This window comes from Scomber scombrus, chromosome 12, assembly GCF_963691925.1.
Source record: "Scomber scombrus chromosome 12, fScoSco1.1, whole genome shotgun sequence".
Taxonomy (NCBI): domain Eukaryota; kingdom Metazoa; phylum Chordata; class Actinopteri; order Scombriformes; family Scombridae; genus Scomber; species Scomber scombrus.
The window spans coordinates 12,718,120-12,737,369 of NC_084981.1; the positions used below are offsets into that span (position 1 = coordinate 12,718,120).

Genomic DNA, 19,250 nt, shown 5'->3' on the forward strand with positions numbered 1-19,250 from the left:
TATTGAGTGATTATTAGTACATTTCAACTTGGTGTGAAATAAGATAAGAACAGGTACTTTCTAATAAATGCACATTATTATTATTTCTTCTAATTGACAAATTATGCCAGTTATGCCATTTAATCCTTGTGGACTGAGCTGTTAATGTGCTACGATGGCCAAATGTGTGGCCAAAGTACACTTGACAGATGGTTACAATTGACACATTAAGTATGAAATGCACCCTTTTGTGCGTTTTTTTTCCAGAGTTAGACATCCAAAAACTCATATTACCTATTATAATTCATATTAGGTCATTTTGACTAGTAATTAGAAGTTGTTAAAAAGTTATAATCTATAGGTTTGAATATATAGAGCATAAAACTCCAAAGCACCAAAGTTTATTGTGATTTGACTTCACATTCTGTAACAGTCCAGTATATTCTTCTCCATTGCTGGTTGCATTTCCTGGGTATGTTAAGCATGTGTAGACATAGAAAAGACATTATAAATGGACATGTCAAAAGTAGAAGAGAAGACCTAGTGGTCAAAGATGATTCTTCTTTGAAAGACACAACTACGTTTGAGCAGTGGCCGTTTTTGGTCAACACACACACACACACACACACACACACACACACACACACACACTGACACACTGACACACACACACACACACACACACACACACACGGATTTAAAGACATTTTAAGACTTTTTTGCAAGGCACAGCTCTACTTCTTTAGTTATTTGAGTGTTTGTCAAGCCAATAACATTGATCTGTTGCAGCTGCAAAAAAGGCCTTGGGAGCTGCATGCTGCTCACAAACTGTGCAATGACTACCAGGGGCCTTTTTCCAACAGCTGCTTATTTGCTAACAGATTGCATTAGAGAAACAGATGTGTCATAGATAAAATCTTGGGTTTTTTTTGTTTGTGTGTTTGTTTGTTTGTTTGTTTTTTCCCACAATGACCGATAGCTTTTGGTGCAGTTCACACCTAATGTTCAGGTTTAAAATAAATGTGTGCTTTTGAAAACTAATGTATTTAGGAAATGTATTAATAAAGAAACAAAAGCATGTTTTGGTTTGTGAGTCCCAAATGGGCCAACTGGTGAGAAAAATTTGAATGAAAATGTGAGAACCTTAATTTAAACGTATTAATTGTGTAACAGCAAAATATGTATTTGCCACAAACACAACCACAAACTAATTTTGACAGAATTCAAAGTCAAACTTCAACCTATTAAAATTTTAAAAAATAAATTAAAGCCAGAGTTTGGATTGCTAAACAACTCCTTGAGGTTTCAAAGCCATCATGTTGCATTTTGGTGTGGTGGTATTGCCATTTCTGTCAACAAAAACATCAGTAACTTTTTAGTATTCATAGGCCCCACAAGAAGCAAACTTGCATATTCATTTCTGGCTATCAGGACACTTTGGTTTCAAGAGAGTGATCCTCCATAATAACAATCTCAAGATAACTGAAGGACAAATGCTTAAATTTCCTCTGCGGAAAATGAAGTAGCAAGCAAGGAATAGTATGACCATGTTTCAAAATTGTCCCACTGGTCTGACACAAGCAGGAAATACCAACATCCTTGCGTAGAGCAGGAGGAATCCTGATCCCAGAGGAGAAGGACTCATCAAAAATTGGCTTGTTCCACCAGATATGCCTCCTAAACATCAAGGGCACACTCTTATTTAGCATGGTGATTCACAGGCTCGAAAGATACCTGCCAAGAAACCATCTGATTGACACATCAATCCAGAAAGCAGTAGTCTCCGGCTTCTCTCGGTGTCTGGAACAAGTGATCACCATCTGGAATCAGATCCAGGTTGCCAAGAAGGAGGTTACTGACCTTAAAGTGGTTATTCTGTAACACCTTTGGCTTAGTCCCTCACAACTTCCTCTGGACTGCATCCGACTTCCTCAAGGTTGTCAGTGGCCCCCACAAACCTCATCAAAGTTTACTTCCAGGACTTACAGCTATGTTTGACAACTGCAGACATCAGTGTGGCAACATCTGGAGGTGGGAATCATCCCTCACATCTCTTAAATAGCAATTATATCAGCTCAGGAAGGATACCGTCAGAGCATTGACAGAATCACAATCCCTGGCAAGTTGAAGCTCTGCTGTATGCAATTTGAGCTCCTTCCACACCTCATGTGACCTCATGCCTCAGCAGTATCGAAATCTATAGCAAAGGAGACCTAGAGCTACCCTTTTCCAGTCTCTCAGAGGACTACAAGTGTGCCAAAGTATGACTGGAGATGACGCTAACAGAGTTGAGAGATCTATATGCAGCCCAAGCTGCCCCCATCCTCACCAAAGAGAGGAAATAATCCACGTCAGAAGCAACTAAGCAGGCAAAAATGTCGCTCAAGCACAGGGACATAGTGAACCAAGTATAACAAGGGAGGAGTGGTTTTGGTCTTGGGCCTGGAACAGGGCAACTCTGTCTGAGTGATGCAGACTTGTGTAGCAAGTTAAGGGCATTGGATGAGATGGTAGGGAGTGGAGAAGAGTAAAATCTCCTGGAAATAGCTGTGGGAAATAAGGACATTCAGAGCGAATTTCACCATCAAGGCTGCCTGTCCTATATGTCCTGCCATCTCCCAAGAATCTCAGCCAGTGGTACAGAGGAGACTCTGCATGCTCCCTCTGCCCAACTCCAGCAACTCATCCTGGTAGACTGCAAGACCAAGACTGTCTTGTGGCAGCTCTGAAAAGTTGATGAATGAGCCTTCCTCCCTATTCATCCTGATGCGCGAGGACATCATTTGTCCAGGAAGCTGAGGGGCAAGCAAGACTCACAACATCAAGACCAGACACTGGGCGCCTAGGCGGAGCAAGTAATTAGAAGATGGTGGCACCCATAGGCCAGAGGCTCTGATACCAGCTGTGGAGAGGCAGTGGAGGGGCTCTACTAATGCAATAAGCTGAGGTACGCTGAGCCTACAGTCATTGCACAACAACATGGCTGGAAAGCAAAGGTCTGACCAGTCAAAGTAGGCTGTAGAGGGTTTATAGCCATATCAGTATCAAGGCTGTTCAGAAGATGGGAGTATGAGGGAAGGCCCACAGGCAAGCAAAGACGTCTACAAAGCTGCTGAAAAGGGTAGTCATTGGCCATGGATGTAGAGAAAGGATTCCACCTGGCCCTCAAGTGAGTAGATGGCATCTAGGGAGTGAGCCTGATAAGTGTCGTGTACCTATCAGCAAAACATCAAGGAAAGAGGGCACCAACTTGATAACCCAGAAGATGCTATTACTCACTTGATCATCTCGCAGAGTCTAAATAGCATGTCTCAGTTGTGCAATTAAGGGATATTAACATCTAGTCCTACATAACAGATCAGCATAGAATCCTGGTTTTAATATGTTATTGCTAGGTTAAACTAAATACTTAAATTCAAAGACCAAAGGACACTACTTAAAAAGGGAATCAGGTGTGATTCAAAATATATAATGTAAAAAATACAATCAACCAATACAGGATTTTTGTTGTTGTAGTATTATTTATTTTTGTACTCAACTCATTATTGAAAAAATAATAATTCAAAGGACAGATTTTGAAAACGTCTTGTTTAGAGTGTAGCTATCCCCCTCTCAGAACACCATGTTCCACAAAGCTTTAGCTTATTTTTGAGAATTGCGGTCCCTGAAGGTGACTTAGCAGCAAAAATGAGATTATGTTCTATGGCCAGGGGAAAGGACTTGGAGTCTCCTGGAGGTATCTAATTTATCATGAGATGACGGCATTTTTCCCCCACCAGCATAGGGCCTACAGTGTACAAATTATATCAGACAGAGTTTAACGGCTCCCTTCCAGTGTATGAAATACAGATTAGCATGTGTTCAACCAGCAGCACCCAGGACCCTTAGACAGAACGTTGGCAATGAGGAATCCTTAAAAACCCTTGACCATATGACTACCTTCATCCTTTATGCAAAGAGGAATTTAAATTAAACGGGTACCTTGGAAAGGAATAGACAACAAACCATTCATCTCTCATGCCATGATTAATTATCCTAATGCAGATTGCAATGATGAAATAAAGGACATGGACATACTGTTACACTGAATGGTGGAAAGAAAAATTAAAGCGATTAGCAAGGCTATGATATATACAGTATCTTAATGTACAGTAGAGACAACATATTCATTGGTTACACAAAGAAATCCTGACAAATCAAACCTCTTTTACATGTTGGCTATGAAAATTCCTTTCCACACAAATATGTGTGTGTGTGTAATATTGTGTGCTTGATAAAAGCTTGTACCTTATACCTTGAATGGCATGAAGAAAGCAGGCTTTTTATCCAGTGGGTGGGTGGTAGAAGGAATACATCTGCATATCAGTAATGTGAACATTTAAGACAAGCATGGCTCTTCCACAGTTAAAACAGATTTCCACAGGAAATATCTTTTTTTTTGTGAGTGGGATGTTTTATTCTACAATATTTAAAAAAAAAATTGAGATTAATTGCATCAAGTATATTAAACATTGTGCCATTTGTATGGTAAAATATAACAGGTATAAATAAGTAAACAAATAAATTGCAGTATGCCCTTTAACTGCTACAGTATACATTACAACATAATTAACAATTGCTGTCTGTATCCAGTAATTCTCTAAAAGTAAGTATTGCTATTTCTATAAATTCCAGACTAAACCTACTTAAATCATTATACTGGGTCAAGTGCAGGTGTAAAGTGTTAATGCTCTGCCAGTATATTTCACTTTTTATCTCAATCTTTTGTATTCCAGAGTTATGAGTGTGTGTGTCACTCCGGTTGGGAGGGGGAGAACTGCCAACAAGAAATTGATGAATGTTTATCACAGCCCTGCAAAAACAACGCCACCTGCACAGACCTTCTCAACAGCTACAAGTAGGTGTGCGAGCTTGCTCGAGGGCACTGTCCTCATGAGGTGCATCAGTCACTTAATAAATGCAGAAAAAGAAGCCGTTCAGAGATAGCAATATGTCCTTCCACTGGCAGCAGAGATAATGAATTGCAGATGGCAGGTAAAACAAATGAGTCAATCTATGGCTCACAGCATGAAAAGGTTTCAGGGGATCTGTGACTCATTGGAGGAAAAAGCTGGTGTATCTGCTTCAGCTAATGCCCCTCTCGCAGGGGAGACGTAAAACTGCTTCAGGTGGAAAAGCTGGGGGATGGAAAGGAATGCAAGGTGGAGTGATTGGTAGTGCTCGGGTACTCACTGCCACCAAGTGGAATATTCTCCTGCCTTAAGAGCAGATACTTCAGATTCACACGTACTCCGATTTGCTCTCTGTTTTTCTGTCCCTGTCTATCTCACTGTCTGCCTCTAACATGCATACATTTCCATTTAATCCCCACTCAGTGCTCTAACCTCCTGTGTCCTACATTCAGCTGTCCAGAATTAAGAGCTGCTCTGACCAGTATTGCAATTAACCTGTAAATTCCCTGTTCTGTCTCACACAAAGATCCAGGAGGGATGCAGTCCCCATACATGCACCATAACATTGTGTTTGTATGCAAAATGTTGATTAGATAGTATATATTATATATATGTTTGTGTGTATATTGATTTATCATTTTTTAACACAGGTGTCCTCAAGGAAAAACAATAAAAAATAAAAATAAAATAAAAAACATTTACCCATTACAAAACTACTAAATCAGTGTTTATTTATTATAATTAATTTCAATGCATGCCAAAATAACCTCTACAGTGCCATATTTCCTCTCTGGTGTTTTCAAGGTGTTTGTGCTCACCAGGCTGGACAGGTGTGAACTGTGCCGAGGATGTGAATGAGTGTGATTCTGGACCCTGTTTAAATGGAGCTCAGTGTCAAGAGTCAGATGTACCTGGGGAGTTCTTCTGCACCTGCCCCCCCTTCTTCAGTGGCCCCTTGTGCAACCAGCCCTATGACCCCTGTGACCCCCTCCATAATCCCTGCCTGCACAACTCCACCTGCTTGACACGCTCCAATGGAACAGCCTACTGCAGATGCCCAGCTGGTGAGTGAGCACACCGCCACAGCCTTATACAAATAGAGCTTCTTTTTTTTTTTCAGCCCACTTTTTGAGTGTAAGTACAGCATTTTGTTCAATAGGTTATTGTACGTAGGCAGAATGCTATATTTAACTACTCTGAAAATAACACCAACAACAACAAAACAATATAAGTTAAATATGTACATCATACATCAAAAGGTTCTGGCAAGAAGATAAAAAAAAAAAATCCAGTCACAGGTGAGCATGCATTGTTTGTATCTTCTCTCTGAAATGTATGAGGTTTTCCAAAAAGTTACTGTATCAACAGAGACAATAAATGTTGTTTTCCCGTGCATATATCATATGTTGAACCATACTCCTGACACCTCTGAAAAAATGTGCCTCACAGCAACAGTATAGGTGTTCCTATAGGGATGATTTCAAGTGATAATGTGCTATTTTTTTCTAACCATGATTGATTGATGCAAACTTAAGTTCGGGTTAGGGTAAGTACTTTCTTTTTTGTGCTACTGTCTTGAGCAGAATGGAACAGTCCATGTAACTACTGTCTGGTCATTGGCTGGTCATGAGTAACAAAGAATGATAAGCATGGTGATCAAATCTAGCTTGCCAGACAGTTGGTGGATGGTATGTATTGGTGGATTTTTGTGCCTTTCCCTGTGCCTTAAAGAATGGTGACATTTGGCCTTTTGTTCATTATGAGAATGTGGCTCCTATTGTATCTCAGTTTACTTTCTTCTGATGGCTTTACTGTAAAAAGTCAAGTTAAACTGAGTGGTGGCTGAGATGTTCTCATTGCTGTCTGCTAATTATCTGCTAGTGGACTATATACTGGACTGTATCCTTAATGTGTAAACACCATCCACTGTCCCCTCATATGATGATTATTTATAGAAACAGTGCATTGTAGGACCAGGACATTATCCATTTGAAAATCATCAGCCATTGCTCAATTTAGTTTATAAGAACAAAACCCAAAAGGTTTTTTAAAATTTGTATTAGACCATATTAGTCTAATGTGCATTAATCAGCACTTAATACATGTGACATGTTGTTGCCATCTATCCCTGATGAAATTGTTCTGCTTCTTTTGCATAATGCAGTAGCTCGTTTTTCTTTATTTCACTCATTAATTGTCCAAACAAGTCATCTGGGTAACACAATTAGACCCCGTCACCATGGCAAACGAATAAAAACCTTTTAAACCAACCTGTTAATATTTGCGCAGTGGTCAAAAAGAGCAGTCACTATTACCATTCAACATTGCTTAATAACTGTAAAAAAAAAAAAAAATGTTTTAAAAAGGTGATAAAAAGTTGCAGGAATGCAATGTATGAAAGCTCTGTCTTAACAGCTATCAACAGTTTTTACTAACAAGCCATTTAATGACAAATCAGCAAATATCATGTTTACCATATATCACTCACAAACTCACTATAAAGTGTGTGCTTCTTGTGCATGCTATTGTGAAATGTTGCAATGCAAATCATAGAAGTAAAACCTGTGTTGATGCTAACCTAACATAAGCCAACTGCCATATTATAATCTGGTGAGCAAGGCAGATCCAAAGGCACAGTACAGATTTAAGTGCATGGTGCAAAAGCATGATATGTTTTATGTTTTGAACTTTGTAAATTGATGTCCTTGCATGCTGTTCAAGGATGTCCCCACATACAAAAGAGTCATCATACATGGATAAATAAAGCAGGGTTGTCCTCTGGTGTATTGTTTGTAGGTATGTGTCAGAGGCTGTTGAATAAAATTCAAATTTGGCTGTCAAAAAGTGGTAGTTTCATCCTTGACATCCCGTGGTCAACTTGAATTCATGTCTGTGACAATGAATTCAGATGACAAGTTTCCACTGTGAAAAAGATAACCAAAACTGACTTTTTTATTTTATAAATAAATAATAAATAAATTGTATTTTTTACTGTCTATTCATATGCTCACCATGTGAATAAATAGGCATATGTTATCAGTTATGACCAGATATAAAGATTTTGTTTGGGTTATCACTTTAAAATGATCACCAGGTAAACAGAGAGAAAACAATCATTAAATGTGGGTAACTGAGAAAATCTGATTATTGCAAATGTAACAACTTTAAAATGTTAATTTAGTTATTTGAATTTTTTTGAATTTGGTCCATGTGAAACATTGTTCTCTGCATACAGACAAACACATCCACTTGGATTTGATTTCCCACTAGATATCTGTGTCATGTTAAATTCAAAAGCCACACATTGGTCAGGGCGCGATTTAAAAAAAAAAAAAAAAAAAAAAAAAGACCATTTACTTTGTTAGTATGATCTGTTAGGAAATTTACAAATAAGCTGCCTAACAGTTGAGGAACTGTATATTGTGTTTTAACATTCAAAGTTATAAGCATGCAGGTTGGAATGCTATAGAGCTGTGTTGTACTGTACTTAATGGCTCTATCAGTGCAGAGACGAAAAGATGTTGCCAGATATAAATAGAGTGGCTGGGTTAGTTTCAGAAGGCTTCCATGGAGAGGAATAAGAAATTAGGTGCTGGCTGCATACATTACACCAAGAGCTTTGCGTGGGCTTGGTCGTTTTCACTTCACACAAGCATTGTGACTCACTACTCTCCATTATTATTCACCATAAATCCATCCTACATAGCTACTACTCAACAAACACAGCACTGCTATACAACCCATGGCTTGATCCCAAAACAACAATTTTACAGAATTGTTATCAACCATTCAGTGGAGGTTATTTGTCAAGGAAATTGTGAAGGTCTTACATTTTTCCCAGGCCTAATTAAATTAGAATTTGTCTGCCTATGTCTGCCAGATTTACCGCCATAGGAAAATCTCACACACTCAAGACGGCCATTGCATAGTAAACATTATCAAAATTAACTTGTTATAAAATCAATACAGATTAGTCTTTTTGTACATTGCACTTTCAGCATTTATTATTTTGCATGGTGTGTTGCTAGAGGTTTTTGGTGCTAGAATACTGCATCATGGAAATCAAGTTTGATTCATGTTTATCAACATGTATAAGGAATACTTTATTAATCCTGAATGAAATGTAAGTGTCAAAACAGCAACGTCCAGCACACACCACACACAACAGAATAATAAAATGAATATGGGATGAGATGGTGCATATAAGAACATCACTGTGTACTTGGCAGAAAATATTATGGCAGCAGTAAAAGAGCTTAAAAATTCAAAAGAGACTGAATTAGAGACTCAATCTTGAGTAATGAAATTAAATTCATCAAATAGTTTACAGCGCAAAAATGGTCCACATTCCAACTGCAGTTCATTTGAATCCACTTGGTCTCATCCTCTACATGGCTGCAGTTGGAAATAATTGCAATGTGGCAGCTGCACCATGTTTAAAAAAATGCCTCAGGGTAGACATGAAGGTTTATGCTGTTAAAGAGAGAGGGTCTTATGGAAAACAATAGCTATCTTGACGAGGCATATATTTTTCAGTCAGAGATGTTTAAGGTGCCATGTGGAGTTTTCATGTTAACAAACACAAGTTGTGCTTACATTCAGGGCCAGATGTAGCTTGAAAATGTCATTGCACAAATATGTGCAGCACTTTTCATTTAGTTTACAGCCCCAGTCCGCGTGTATTCAGTATTTGATTTACAAAGACAGCAGCTCATTATGCAGTCAGCTGGAGACAGCCCTCCAAGACGCAAACTGCGAATGAAGGCACAGTTAAGCAGTGGGATTTCTATGAGGTCACCAAGCTTGGAAAAAATAGTAACAGCGATCTTAGTCTTGATGTGGTTTATCTCCTGAGAAACTTACTATTAGTTAAAATACTACTATTAAATATTGATGTTATCATTTTTTGCATGTATCTGATTATTAATTCATTTGGTGACAATAAACACTTTAGTGGGAAACGGGTTGACGGAGTAACATCAGAGCAGGTGGAGATGGTGTTGAAAGAGATTATTATCTATTTATTATATATTAATACTGCGGTAAATGCTGCCAAACTCACTAAAATATCTTTACAAAGACAAAAAAAACATAGTTTCAGCATGTTCAAATTCAAGTTTAATGAACATCAAGTATTTTTCCACTATCATTACAGTAATCTGATATTATGACCATTAATAATATCTTAGATTATTTTTGCATGTTTCTTTTCTTTTCTCCACTGCAACCTTCCTTGTTGCTATTGTGAATTCCATTTGTGCCATGTTTACACATGTACTGTACAGGTGCATTTTAATATAACTTCTTTGTTATAATTTATTTTATCATTTCCTCCCTTAAATGCATATGCAATGAGGAGAGAGACTGAGAAAGACAAAATGTGTCAAATCTGGCCCAAAAAACAGGAGCAGAAGCCCCATGTTAATTTAAATCAACATAAACTATAAGACACAAATCAGCTCTGTCATTTTATGTTTTAAGATAAGATTTTCCTGTTTTGTTAACATTTTGGCTGCATGCTACTTTTTGTAAACAATAATTGAAAGGATACTACTATCCCATGTTAAAACAGCCAGCAGGCGATGGATGTAAAACTCTTCATGGCCAGTTTTAGGACAACTGCTGATGGCAGATGACAGGTCTTTTTCTTTTTTTAATAAGCACTTAAACTCTCAGTTTAATAATCAGCTTTCTCAGATTTGCTGTACTGAATGTGTTATAAATTGTGTGGTCATAGTTTTCCCACTAGACTATATCAGTCTCAGAAAAAGGGTGATGTGGTAATTTTGGTGTTAGTCGGTTCAACAGGAACTAAAAGGCAGCCATTAGGATGTGCCCACTGGGAGTAGCATTAAAGGGATTTGTAAGACGCACCCACAATGGAAATGAGTTTTGTCTACAAAGGTATACTATGAGAACCTGCAGGCCAGCATAAAACCAGAGGTAGGTGAAAGAATTTCCTTTAAAGAAAAATACAAGGAAAGCAGTTATCCTCTCTTAATTGTGGATAGTAAAAAGTTTTTGTTCTGTGTAGCAGTGACTCTCTACTGAGGCACTGGCCAGGAGGCCTAAGTCATCTTGCCTGTCTGCCACAGATGTTCCACTTTCCTCTTAATGAGGGAGCCTCAGCAGGGAGTGCCAGACCTGACAGAGAAGTAACCTGAAAATGGGAGAGTTAGGGTAGAGGTTGGGTTGAGGGTTACTGGCTGACAACCACAACAAATGAAACAAACATGCACACAATCGCTCAACACAGATTACGGTACAAGGCCAAGTAACATCAGATTCTGAATCTTGTACACAATCTATAGGCCTCAATGTCCTTGCTCAGTTTGTTGAAGGGTTTCACCAGATAAAAGTTTGCATATAGGCGGCAACATCCTGGGTTTAAATCTGATCTGGGACATTTCTTCCATATCCTCCAGTATTATCTTCCATTCTGTCCAGGATGTATCCACTGACACTGTCTAAAAGGCAAAAGCCTCAAATAATTTTAGGCTGTAATTTAATTGAATTCACTGTAGAGGGTTGAATCTGAACTTTGAACATGTTAAACTGTCAGATGAGTATCTAATCTAAACATAAAACCGGTAATATGCTTTCATAGACTGTTAATGGACAAATACTTTTGTTCAAATATGTAACCATTATTTATAGCCATTATTTCACAGTCTAAGCACAACCCAAGCAAGTTATTTGGACCAGTGATTGTATGATGTTTTTTCAAGTCCTCAGGCAATATTGGTTCTCTATGTTATCTGCTACAGGACTATTTCATTTTATTATAACAGTTTAGTTATTCATTTTTGGAACTTAAATGCAATTCATTTTTGGATGGAATTTAAATGCCATATTGTCTGTGTACTATATGGGTTTGAAGTAATGAACCAAAACATCAGCTGGCTGGATTTGATAACTATACTGAATTAAGACATGAAATGGTAGACATCTCATAACATTTAAGTAAGATTGTAACGACTTAGATTGGTTGTTAATAATATTTTAAGGATTGGTAACAGTGTGGGTTCACAAAGAAGCAATAACAACGTGTACATTTCAGTTCTTTCTAAATATTTTTCATTCACAAAGTTGTTTTAAATGTTATTTGATTTTTGTCATAGAACCCTAATTTAGTGGGGGCATGACATCCATTGCAACAGTGCTCAGACAGTGTGGTATTTTCCTGACCTTGAAATTTGCTTCCCCAGCACTGTGTGCATGGTGCACAGGTTGGAGGAGACACACAATAATAAGAGAATTTGATTCAAGTAGGGCAGAGCATAGTGAGTTGTTGGTCTTTCGGTTGAATTGGGTCTTGTAGAGAGTAGATGTCTAAAAACCAAGACTATTCCTGGCACAAAGTCAATCTCCTTTATCAACAAGAGGCAACTAAATAATCTCAACAAATGTGCAGCAACAATGCAAATTATCTATATTAATTAAACACTCCTCAACTAGTAGATACATTTAAATTGGCATCAAACAATAATGTTTAATGTGGTTAAAGCAGGAGCGCCTGTAAATCAGTCTACATTTCTACATAAATTAAAATGGGTGACTCTTACTGTATATTTTATCCACAGCAGTGTAATACTGTATGAAAAGCTTCTCCCTCAGTTCATTAAATCCCTGCAGCAGCTGAAGGCAGCAGGACAGATATATTTATAAATCTGCAGTCTCAAATGTGCCACGTCAGAATGCAGTGCCATTATGCACGACTGACCACTGAGTTTACATTGATTGAATAATTTGCAAATGATGACATGCTGCTGTAAATAATCTCAGACTAAGACACACCAGACTTGTCTGTATCCCTCCTGTTTATGATAACTTGACATTGCAGGTTTTATTCTTTAGATGTACTGTGTTGCAGATGCTGTTTTCTCATATCACACCAATGTAACGTGAACATTATTGATATGAGTCAGAATAAATTGTGTTGGATTGGTGTGATCATAGAGCCTTAAATAGCTTCACTAACATTTCTATTATGTATTTCTATTATCATACTGAATGAGTATAAAGACACAAACACCATGTACTTCTGGCTTTGTGACAATGTGTTTTCACATTGCAATGCTCTGCACCTTCCAGACAACAATGATTTATTTAAGAAGCATCTTTCCATTTTTGGCACTTTGTTGCTTGTTATGCTTTACTGTGATTTGCACAGTTGTTTCAGCACTACAAGAGCAGTGATATGACTGGCTAAAAGTGTATTTATTATTAACCACACCCTCTGATCCATAATCCACTTTACTCAGACCATTGCACTTGCAGTCACTCAAGCAATATATTATAATATTATAATATAATATAGAGCCAATTATGTACAATAGAAAGACCTGTGTGTTACTTTAGCACTTAATGTTTTAGTTTAATTTAAGTCCTCATAATTATTTTCATCTTGTTGTGCTTTTCAATGAATTTTGGGTGTCATTATTCAGTGTTTAATGTGAGTTTTTGTAAGGGAGACAGTTGGTTTGCCTGGAATGCAGAAATATGAATTTTGCAGTATATTGTAGTGAGGTGAATTAATTCAGAAGCATTGTGTTGTCCCTTAACATGCAAAAACCATTTGGTCACCATGGCTGAGAATATCCCCAGAGGTGTTCCTGGCCAGATGGAGAACAAACCCCTTTATTTGCATGGCAGGCTACACTAGCCTTCACCTTCCACAAGATTGAGATTGTGTCCTACCAAACAGTTGGTTAATGAGCTACTGCGAAGCTGTGTCAACAAGAGAACTGACACATACCTAATATTGAAAAAGATGTGCTGATAATATGTGTTGCCAAAGACAAAAAAGGCTCTCCTCATTGCATTCATTTTAATTCATACTTCTGTTTTATGGACAGCATAGCCAGTATGATTTATAGTGGATGTACATCGGTTTATGAAGTAAATGCCCTGGCAGATGTAGAGTACCAGTCAAAAGTTTGGACACACATTTCCATTCACTTGAAAGAGAAAGTGTGTCCAAACTTTTGACTGGTACTGTATGTGAATGTCACTGACCTTTTTCTTCCGCCTACATAGTGATATCAAACATATTAGCTTTTAGCTATTAGCATGGCACTTACCTTTGGGCTTACACTATTAAATACATAGACCAAGTTAGTTTATAATCTGTATGCATTTTATCTTGTACATATATTTATGGCAAACTATATTGGTTGTCTTTGTACTTGTTCATAGGATTGTTGAATAATAATAACAATCCCATTTAACGAGGAAAGTGCCTCACTGAGATTAAATTAAAGACATTAAAGAGAAAAAAAATTTTTTTTACAGTGGTCCTCTGACCAAGACAGAATAGCAGCAAAACATGGAACACAGGGGTTACACAACATCTAACAGACTAATGAAATAGATAAAATGTGTTATATTTTGACTCATCAGTTAAACTTAATGTACAGTAACTAAACCAATCTACTGTGACATTGAACTTCCACAATCACCATTTCTACCCATATTACAATTATTGAGATCAAAGATATGCCAAAGACTTTCCTTTCATAGAATAATGGACCATAACATAACAAAGTTCATAGCATGCAAATCAACGCACCATTTTGAGAACTAATATTAGTCTAGTATTTTGAAAGTGACGGCGCACGGAAAGAAAATATTCAAATGTAGCAGGTGTTCAGTCTCAGTATGAGAGCATGCCCCCTCAATGAGCAAAGGTCTCAGCACGCCAGTGATATTCCTTTGCTGAGGGCAAAAGGTAGTTCTTTTCTTCCATTTTAGCTCTGAGACCTCTGTTTCCAGCCTGAACAACAGCTGCATCAAAAAAAGCAGAACAAAACGTCAATGAGCACATAGTGCTATCAGGGGTTTTCTCTTCATAAAAAAATTTGCAGTTATTAGTATCTTCTAACATTATTGGTGTTTAACCCCTGAATGCATCACAGCAGGTCAAAGTATCCACATGCCGAAAATTGCCACAGTGTTAACAGAATAGAGTTTTCTGCAGCACAGTCAGTAGCAAAGGTTTTGTCTCAAATGTGATAGAATACAACGAAATCTCAGGGTCTATGTGAATGTATAGCTTCTATGATAGACATCAGGATTTTTGTATTCACTATATATCCCTTCTTGCCTCATATCTATGTCCTGTTGTTTGTCTTTTTAGGAAATATTTTACAATACACATGATGCATAATAGAAATACATTGTCACCTGTAAATTAAAATGTAAATAAAGTAGTCTTTTAAAAAATATATATTTATTTGTCCCCTGTGATTAGTGTCTGCTCTTGGCACAGCCGCCAGGCTACGTAGAGCCCCAGCAAGCTTCACCGATCAAATGGCTAAGGGCAGCATGTGTGTAGCCTGAGAGGCAAAACTCACAGCAAAAACAGTCACCCAAGTGCTCACTACGTCTCACGAAGCTCATTGCTTTAAGCATAGGGTAACAGCCAAAGGCAACCTAGATGGGTGCATCTGCATTTGTATCAAGTCAGCGTACTCTCTCATTTGGATTATGACAGCTGGGCAGTAGAGAATACTATTAAGCGATGATGTAGTGATTTACTCAAATTATAACTGTACCATTTTTTTTTAAGTGTTAGGAGCATGTTCTGCACTGTTCCTAGTGGAAATCATACCCTAAAGCATAGCCAATATTTATCAGTTTTACTGATGTTCAAGTAAGTTACAATCTCATTTTCTCTCCTTCTTGAAATGTTAAATTATGCTAACTAGCTAAAGCTGCATTAAACAGTTTGTGTCCTCTTTAAGCAGGAAAAGACTGAAAAACAAACTCACCCACAACAAGAACTGTGCTATACCATATGTAGAAATAGAGTAGCATGGAAATCCATTTTGTAGTTCTCTTTTCTCGTTGGAAAACATAGATTGGAAGTTGTCCTGATAGGGTATGATGAATCAGGGAAGGAAACATTGTAATTGATCATTCCCAATCAGGGAGCAAATGTGGGTTTCTTTGCCAACATCTGAGTAATGTGGACACTAGGTGTAAATGTAGCAAAAGTTATGCATATTAAAACAAAAAGATATTGTGGATGTAACCTCTTCGAGTTCAGCAGTAATTGCAGCCTTCTAACATAATTTCGCTTACAGGGGACCTATTATGCTTATATAACATTGCAGTGTTGGATGTTCATATTTATCTCTGTTAAAAATATTTGTTTTATTTCCTGTAAATTCTTCACAATAAAAGTATCCTGTTATTTAGTAATTTAAAAGGTTTTAATTTGAAGCAGTAAAGCAAGAAATGTTGGGATTTGCATTGGTGGTAACTTAACACGACTCTAATACAGCTTCCCCTCGACAGGCTTCCTGGAAGCTCAGAACATAGTGGGCTCGTCAAGAGGGCGACCTTAAAGGAACAGGAGTTAAGACTGCCTGTAAGAGACAGAGGCTGTACTGAGGGTTAGGTAAAGGAGTAAGTGTAGGATAAATAAAGATTGTTTTTAACTATGAATCATGCAAAACCACTCTAGTTGAGTCCAAAAAATAAATATATAGAGCTGGAAATGACTATAATAGGTCTCCTTTAATGTTAATTTTACAGTGACATGGTTATGACATATAATACAGGCACATAACTGGAGCCAACTCATGCATTTTCATTATTTTGTTTAATTTAATGGAGTGGGTTACCTTTTGTGCAGACCTCTGAGAGAACACATGCCCCCAGGCTGTTCCACATGGCTCTTTCCTTTCACTGCCCTCCCTTTGTACATTTAGCAGATTTCTGGTTTTACCGTATGTGTGCTTTTCCAAATCAACAACAATGGATGGTCACCGTCAGAGTTAGAATTAGGGAGGAGGGGGGAAACTTTTTTTTTTTCCAGACAAATAATATAGATATGTGTTTGAATATTTTCAGAAAAAGGGGGATCAAACATTGGCAGCAATTATGTTATACCAAGTAAAATATAGTACAAGTAAACAGTGTCTGGTAAAGCACTATGTTTGAAAATGAGCTGTGAGCATTGTTCTAGACAGAGTGTAGCGGTGGTTAAGTACTAGCACACCACTGTGATAAAGAGGTTAGAATCATTAGCGGTGCTTAAGAGGTGGTGCAGGTGTGTAGCAGTGGGGTAAATTGGCTGCATTGGTTGTGTTTACATGCAAAGAGATTTCTATTCTTAACCCACTGACTCAAGTAACCCACTTTTTGGTCAGTACATGTGAAGGACTCACAAGCTTGCTGTACTGCATGATTATAAGAAACAAAGCTATGATGCCTAATTTGATATCTGATTTGTCTGTGGACAGAGAAATCAGATCATATCAATACATATTTAATTTGAATTGCCTTAATTAAGTTGTTTGTTGCACATAATTGGTAATGTGTTCTCTTGAGCCAAGGTTGTGTCCATTTTTGTAGACCAAAAATGATGTAGTAGATAAACCTTTTATCCATAGTTAATTTGATAATAATAAATAATGGCTGAAGGGTAGCATATAAAACATAACAAATAGGAAAGTATTTCTTCTCAATTACATTGACATATGATCCAACACAGGATGGAATAGTAATTGATCCAAATGCTGTGGAGAAGGTTTTTAAGAAGGTGCACACTAATAAGGCCGGTGGACATTTTGGCTACTCTTCTTAAAGGTGCAATGTGTAAAATGTAGTGGCATCTAGAGGAATGGACTTGGCAGAAATGGAATATAATATAAATAAGTGTTTTAATTAGTGTATAATCTCATGAGAATCAGAATTTCTGTGTTTTTGTTACCTTTGAATGAAAGAATGAGCCCTTCAGGGTTTGGGTCCCCTTTCAACGAGGCTGCCATGTTTCTACAGTAGCACGGAATTAACAAACAAGACACTGTCTCTAGAGAGGTCCACTGCAGGTGGAGATGTATTCAGTTGGTTGCAACCTGCAACCTCGCTTTAGTTGCCACTAAATCCTAAACACTGACCCTTTTAAAACAATTTTGCAGAAGATATGACCCTGTAGCCCTCTGTTCCAGCGATACATGTAGCATTCTTACAATATGGGAAAATTGGAAATAATGTTTTTAGACTGGTAACACTGACATAAATAGTGATGAAATCACTTGAATGCGTTATGGTAGGGAACTTACTGTACAAAGTGAGTTGTACATCTTTTAGACCCCTACGAGTTTTCTTATAAAGATGGTACAGGCAGGATGATGCTCTAAACATAACTTTATTCTAAAGTACCTTGAAAATCCTACAGCTTATGCTAGACTAATGTCTATGGACTAGCTCAGCATTCAATTCTATATTCTCCAGACCCTGTAAACAAGCTGAAACAGATGGAGGTTAACCCTTAATCAGATAGCAGTTTACATTTGTCATAGGAAGATAACAGCAGGTTAAAGTCAGCTAAGTTCTCACTGAGATACAGGCTATTCGTCCTGAAGCTCCACAAGGCTGTGTTAGCTCCCCCCTTCTTTTCATATTATATACAAATGATGGTACAAACCAGTACACAGACAACTATATTATCAGGTTTTCTGATAAGCTATACTCAGTGTACTGACAGATCCAGACATTGTTATGTGTAAGTAAGAGATAGAAAAGCTTGTGCAGTGTGTAAGGGGCACAACCTTATGTTAAAAACACTGGTCTTTCATCCAAGGTGACCACAGCCCAGTTTAATCAGTTGCTAGTCCATTAAACTCAAAAACCTGATCAGAAAGGCTGGAAAAATAATTGGCAAGCTGCCCCCATCTTCTCTTCAGGAGATATTTGAGGACACAGTGAGGAGGCAGAGCCTTAAAATTACCTGTGACCCAAACCATAGCCTTCACAAAGAGTATGAGCTAATGCCTTCTGGCAAAAGTTAAAGGTTATAAACCTTTAACCTATAAACTTATAAACTATAAGTTGAACAGGTATAAATTGTCCTTAGTTCCACTATCAATCAAACTACTGAAAAGTAAGAGATGAAGTGGGGGGACGGGTGAAACGTTACAGCTCTTAATGGGGTAGAATGTGCAATATCTTGGTGTAAGACATTGTGTAATATTCCTGATGTGTATGTTATGGTTTATATCAATCAATCAATCAATCTTTATTTGTATAGCGCCAAATCACAACAAAGTTATCTCAAGGCACTTTACACATAGAGCAGGTTCTAAACCGTACTCTTCAGGTTTTAATTTTAAAGAGACCCAACATTCCCACATGAGCAAGCATTTAGCGACAATGGCAAGAAAAAACTCCCTTTTAACAGGAAGAAACCTCAGGCAGAACCAGGCTCAAAGTGGGCGGCCATCTGCCTCGACCGGTTGGGGTAGAGGGGAGAGAGAGGAAGAATAGGAGAGAGAGAGAAGCACATTGAAAATAAACATTGAAGCTAGA

The 19,250-nt window shown here is 37.7% G+C and overlaps 1 protein-coding gene across 1 annotated transcript in view; it reads left to right on the forward strand.

Moving 5' to 3' along the window:
• eys (eyes shut homolog) overlaps nt 1-19,250 on the forward strand; it is a gene marked incomplete at its 3' end in the record, with an annotated part of 165,495 nt that overhangs the window by 57,241 nt on the left and 89,004 nt on the right. Inside the window, 2 exon segments of the mRNA XM_062430919.1 lie at nt 4,755-4,876; nt 5,736-5,995. Coding sequence (XP_062286903.1) covers nt 4,755-4,876; nt 5,736-5,995 — 382 coding nt within the window.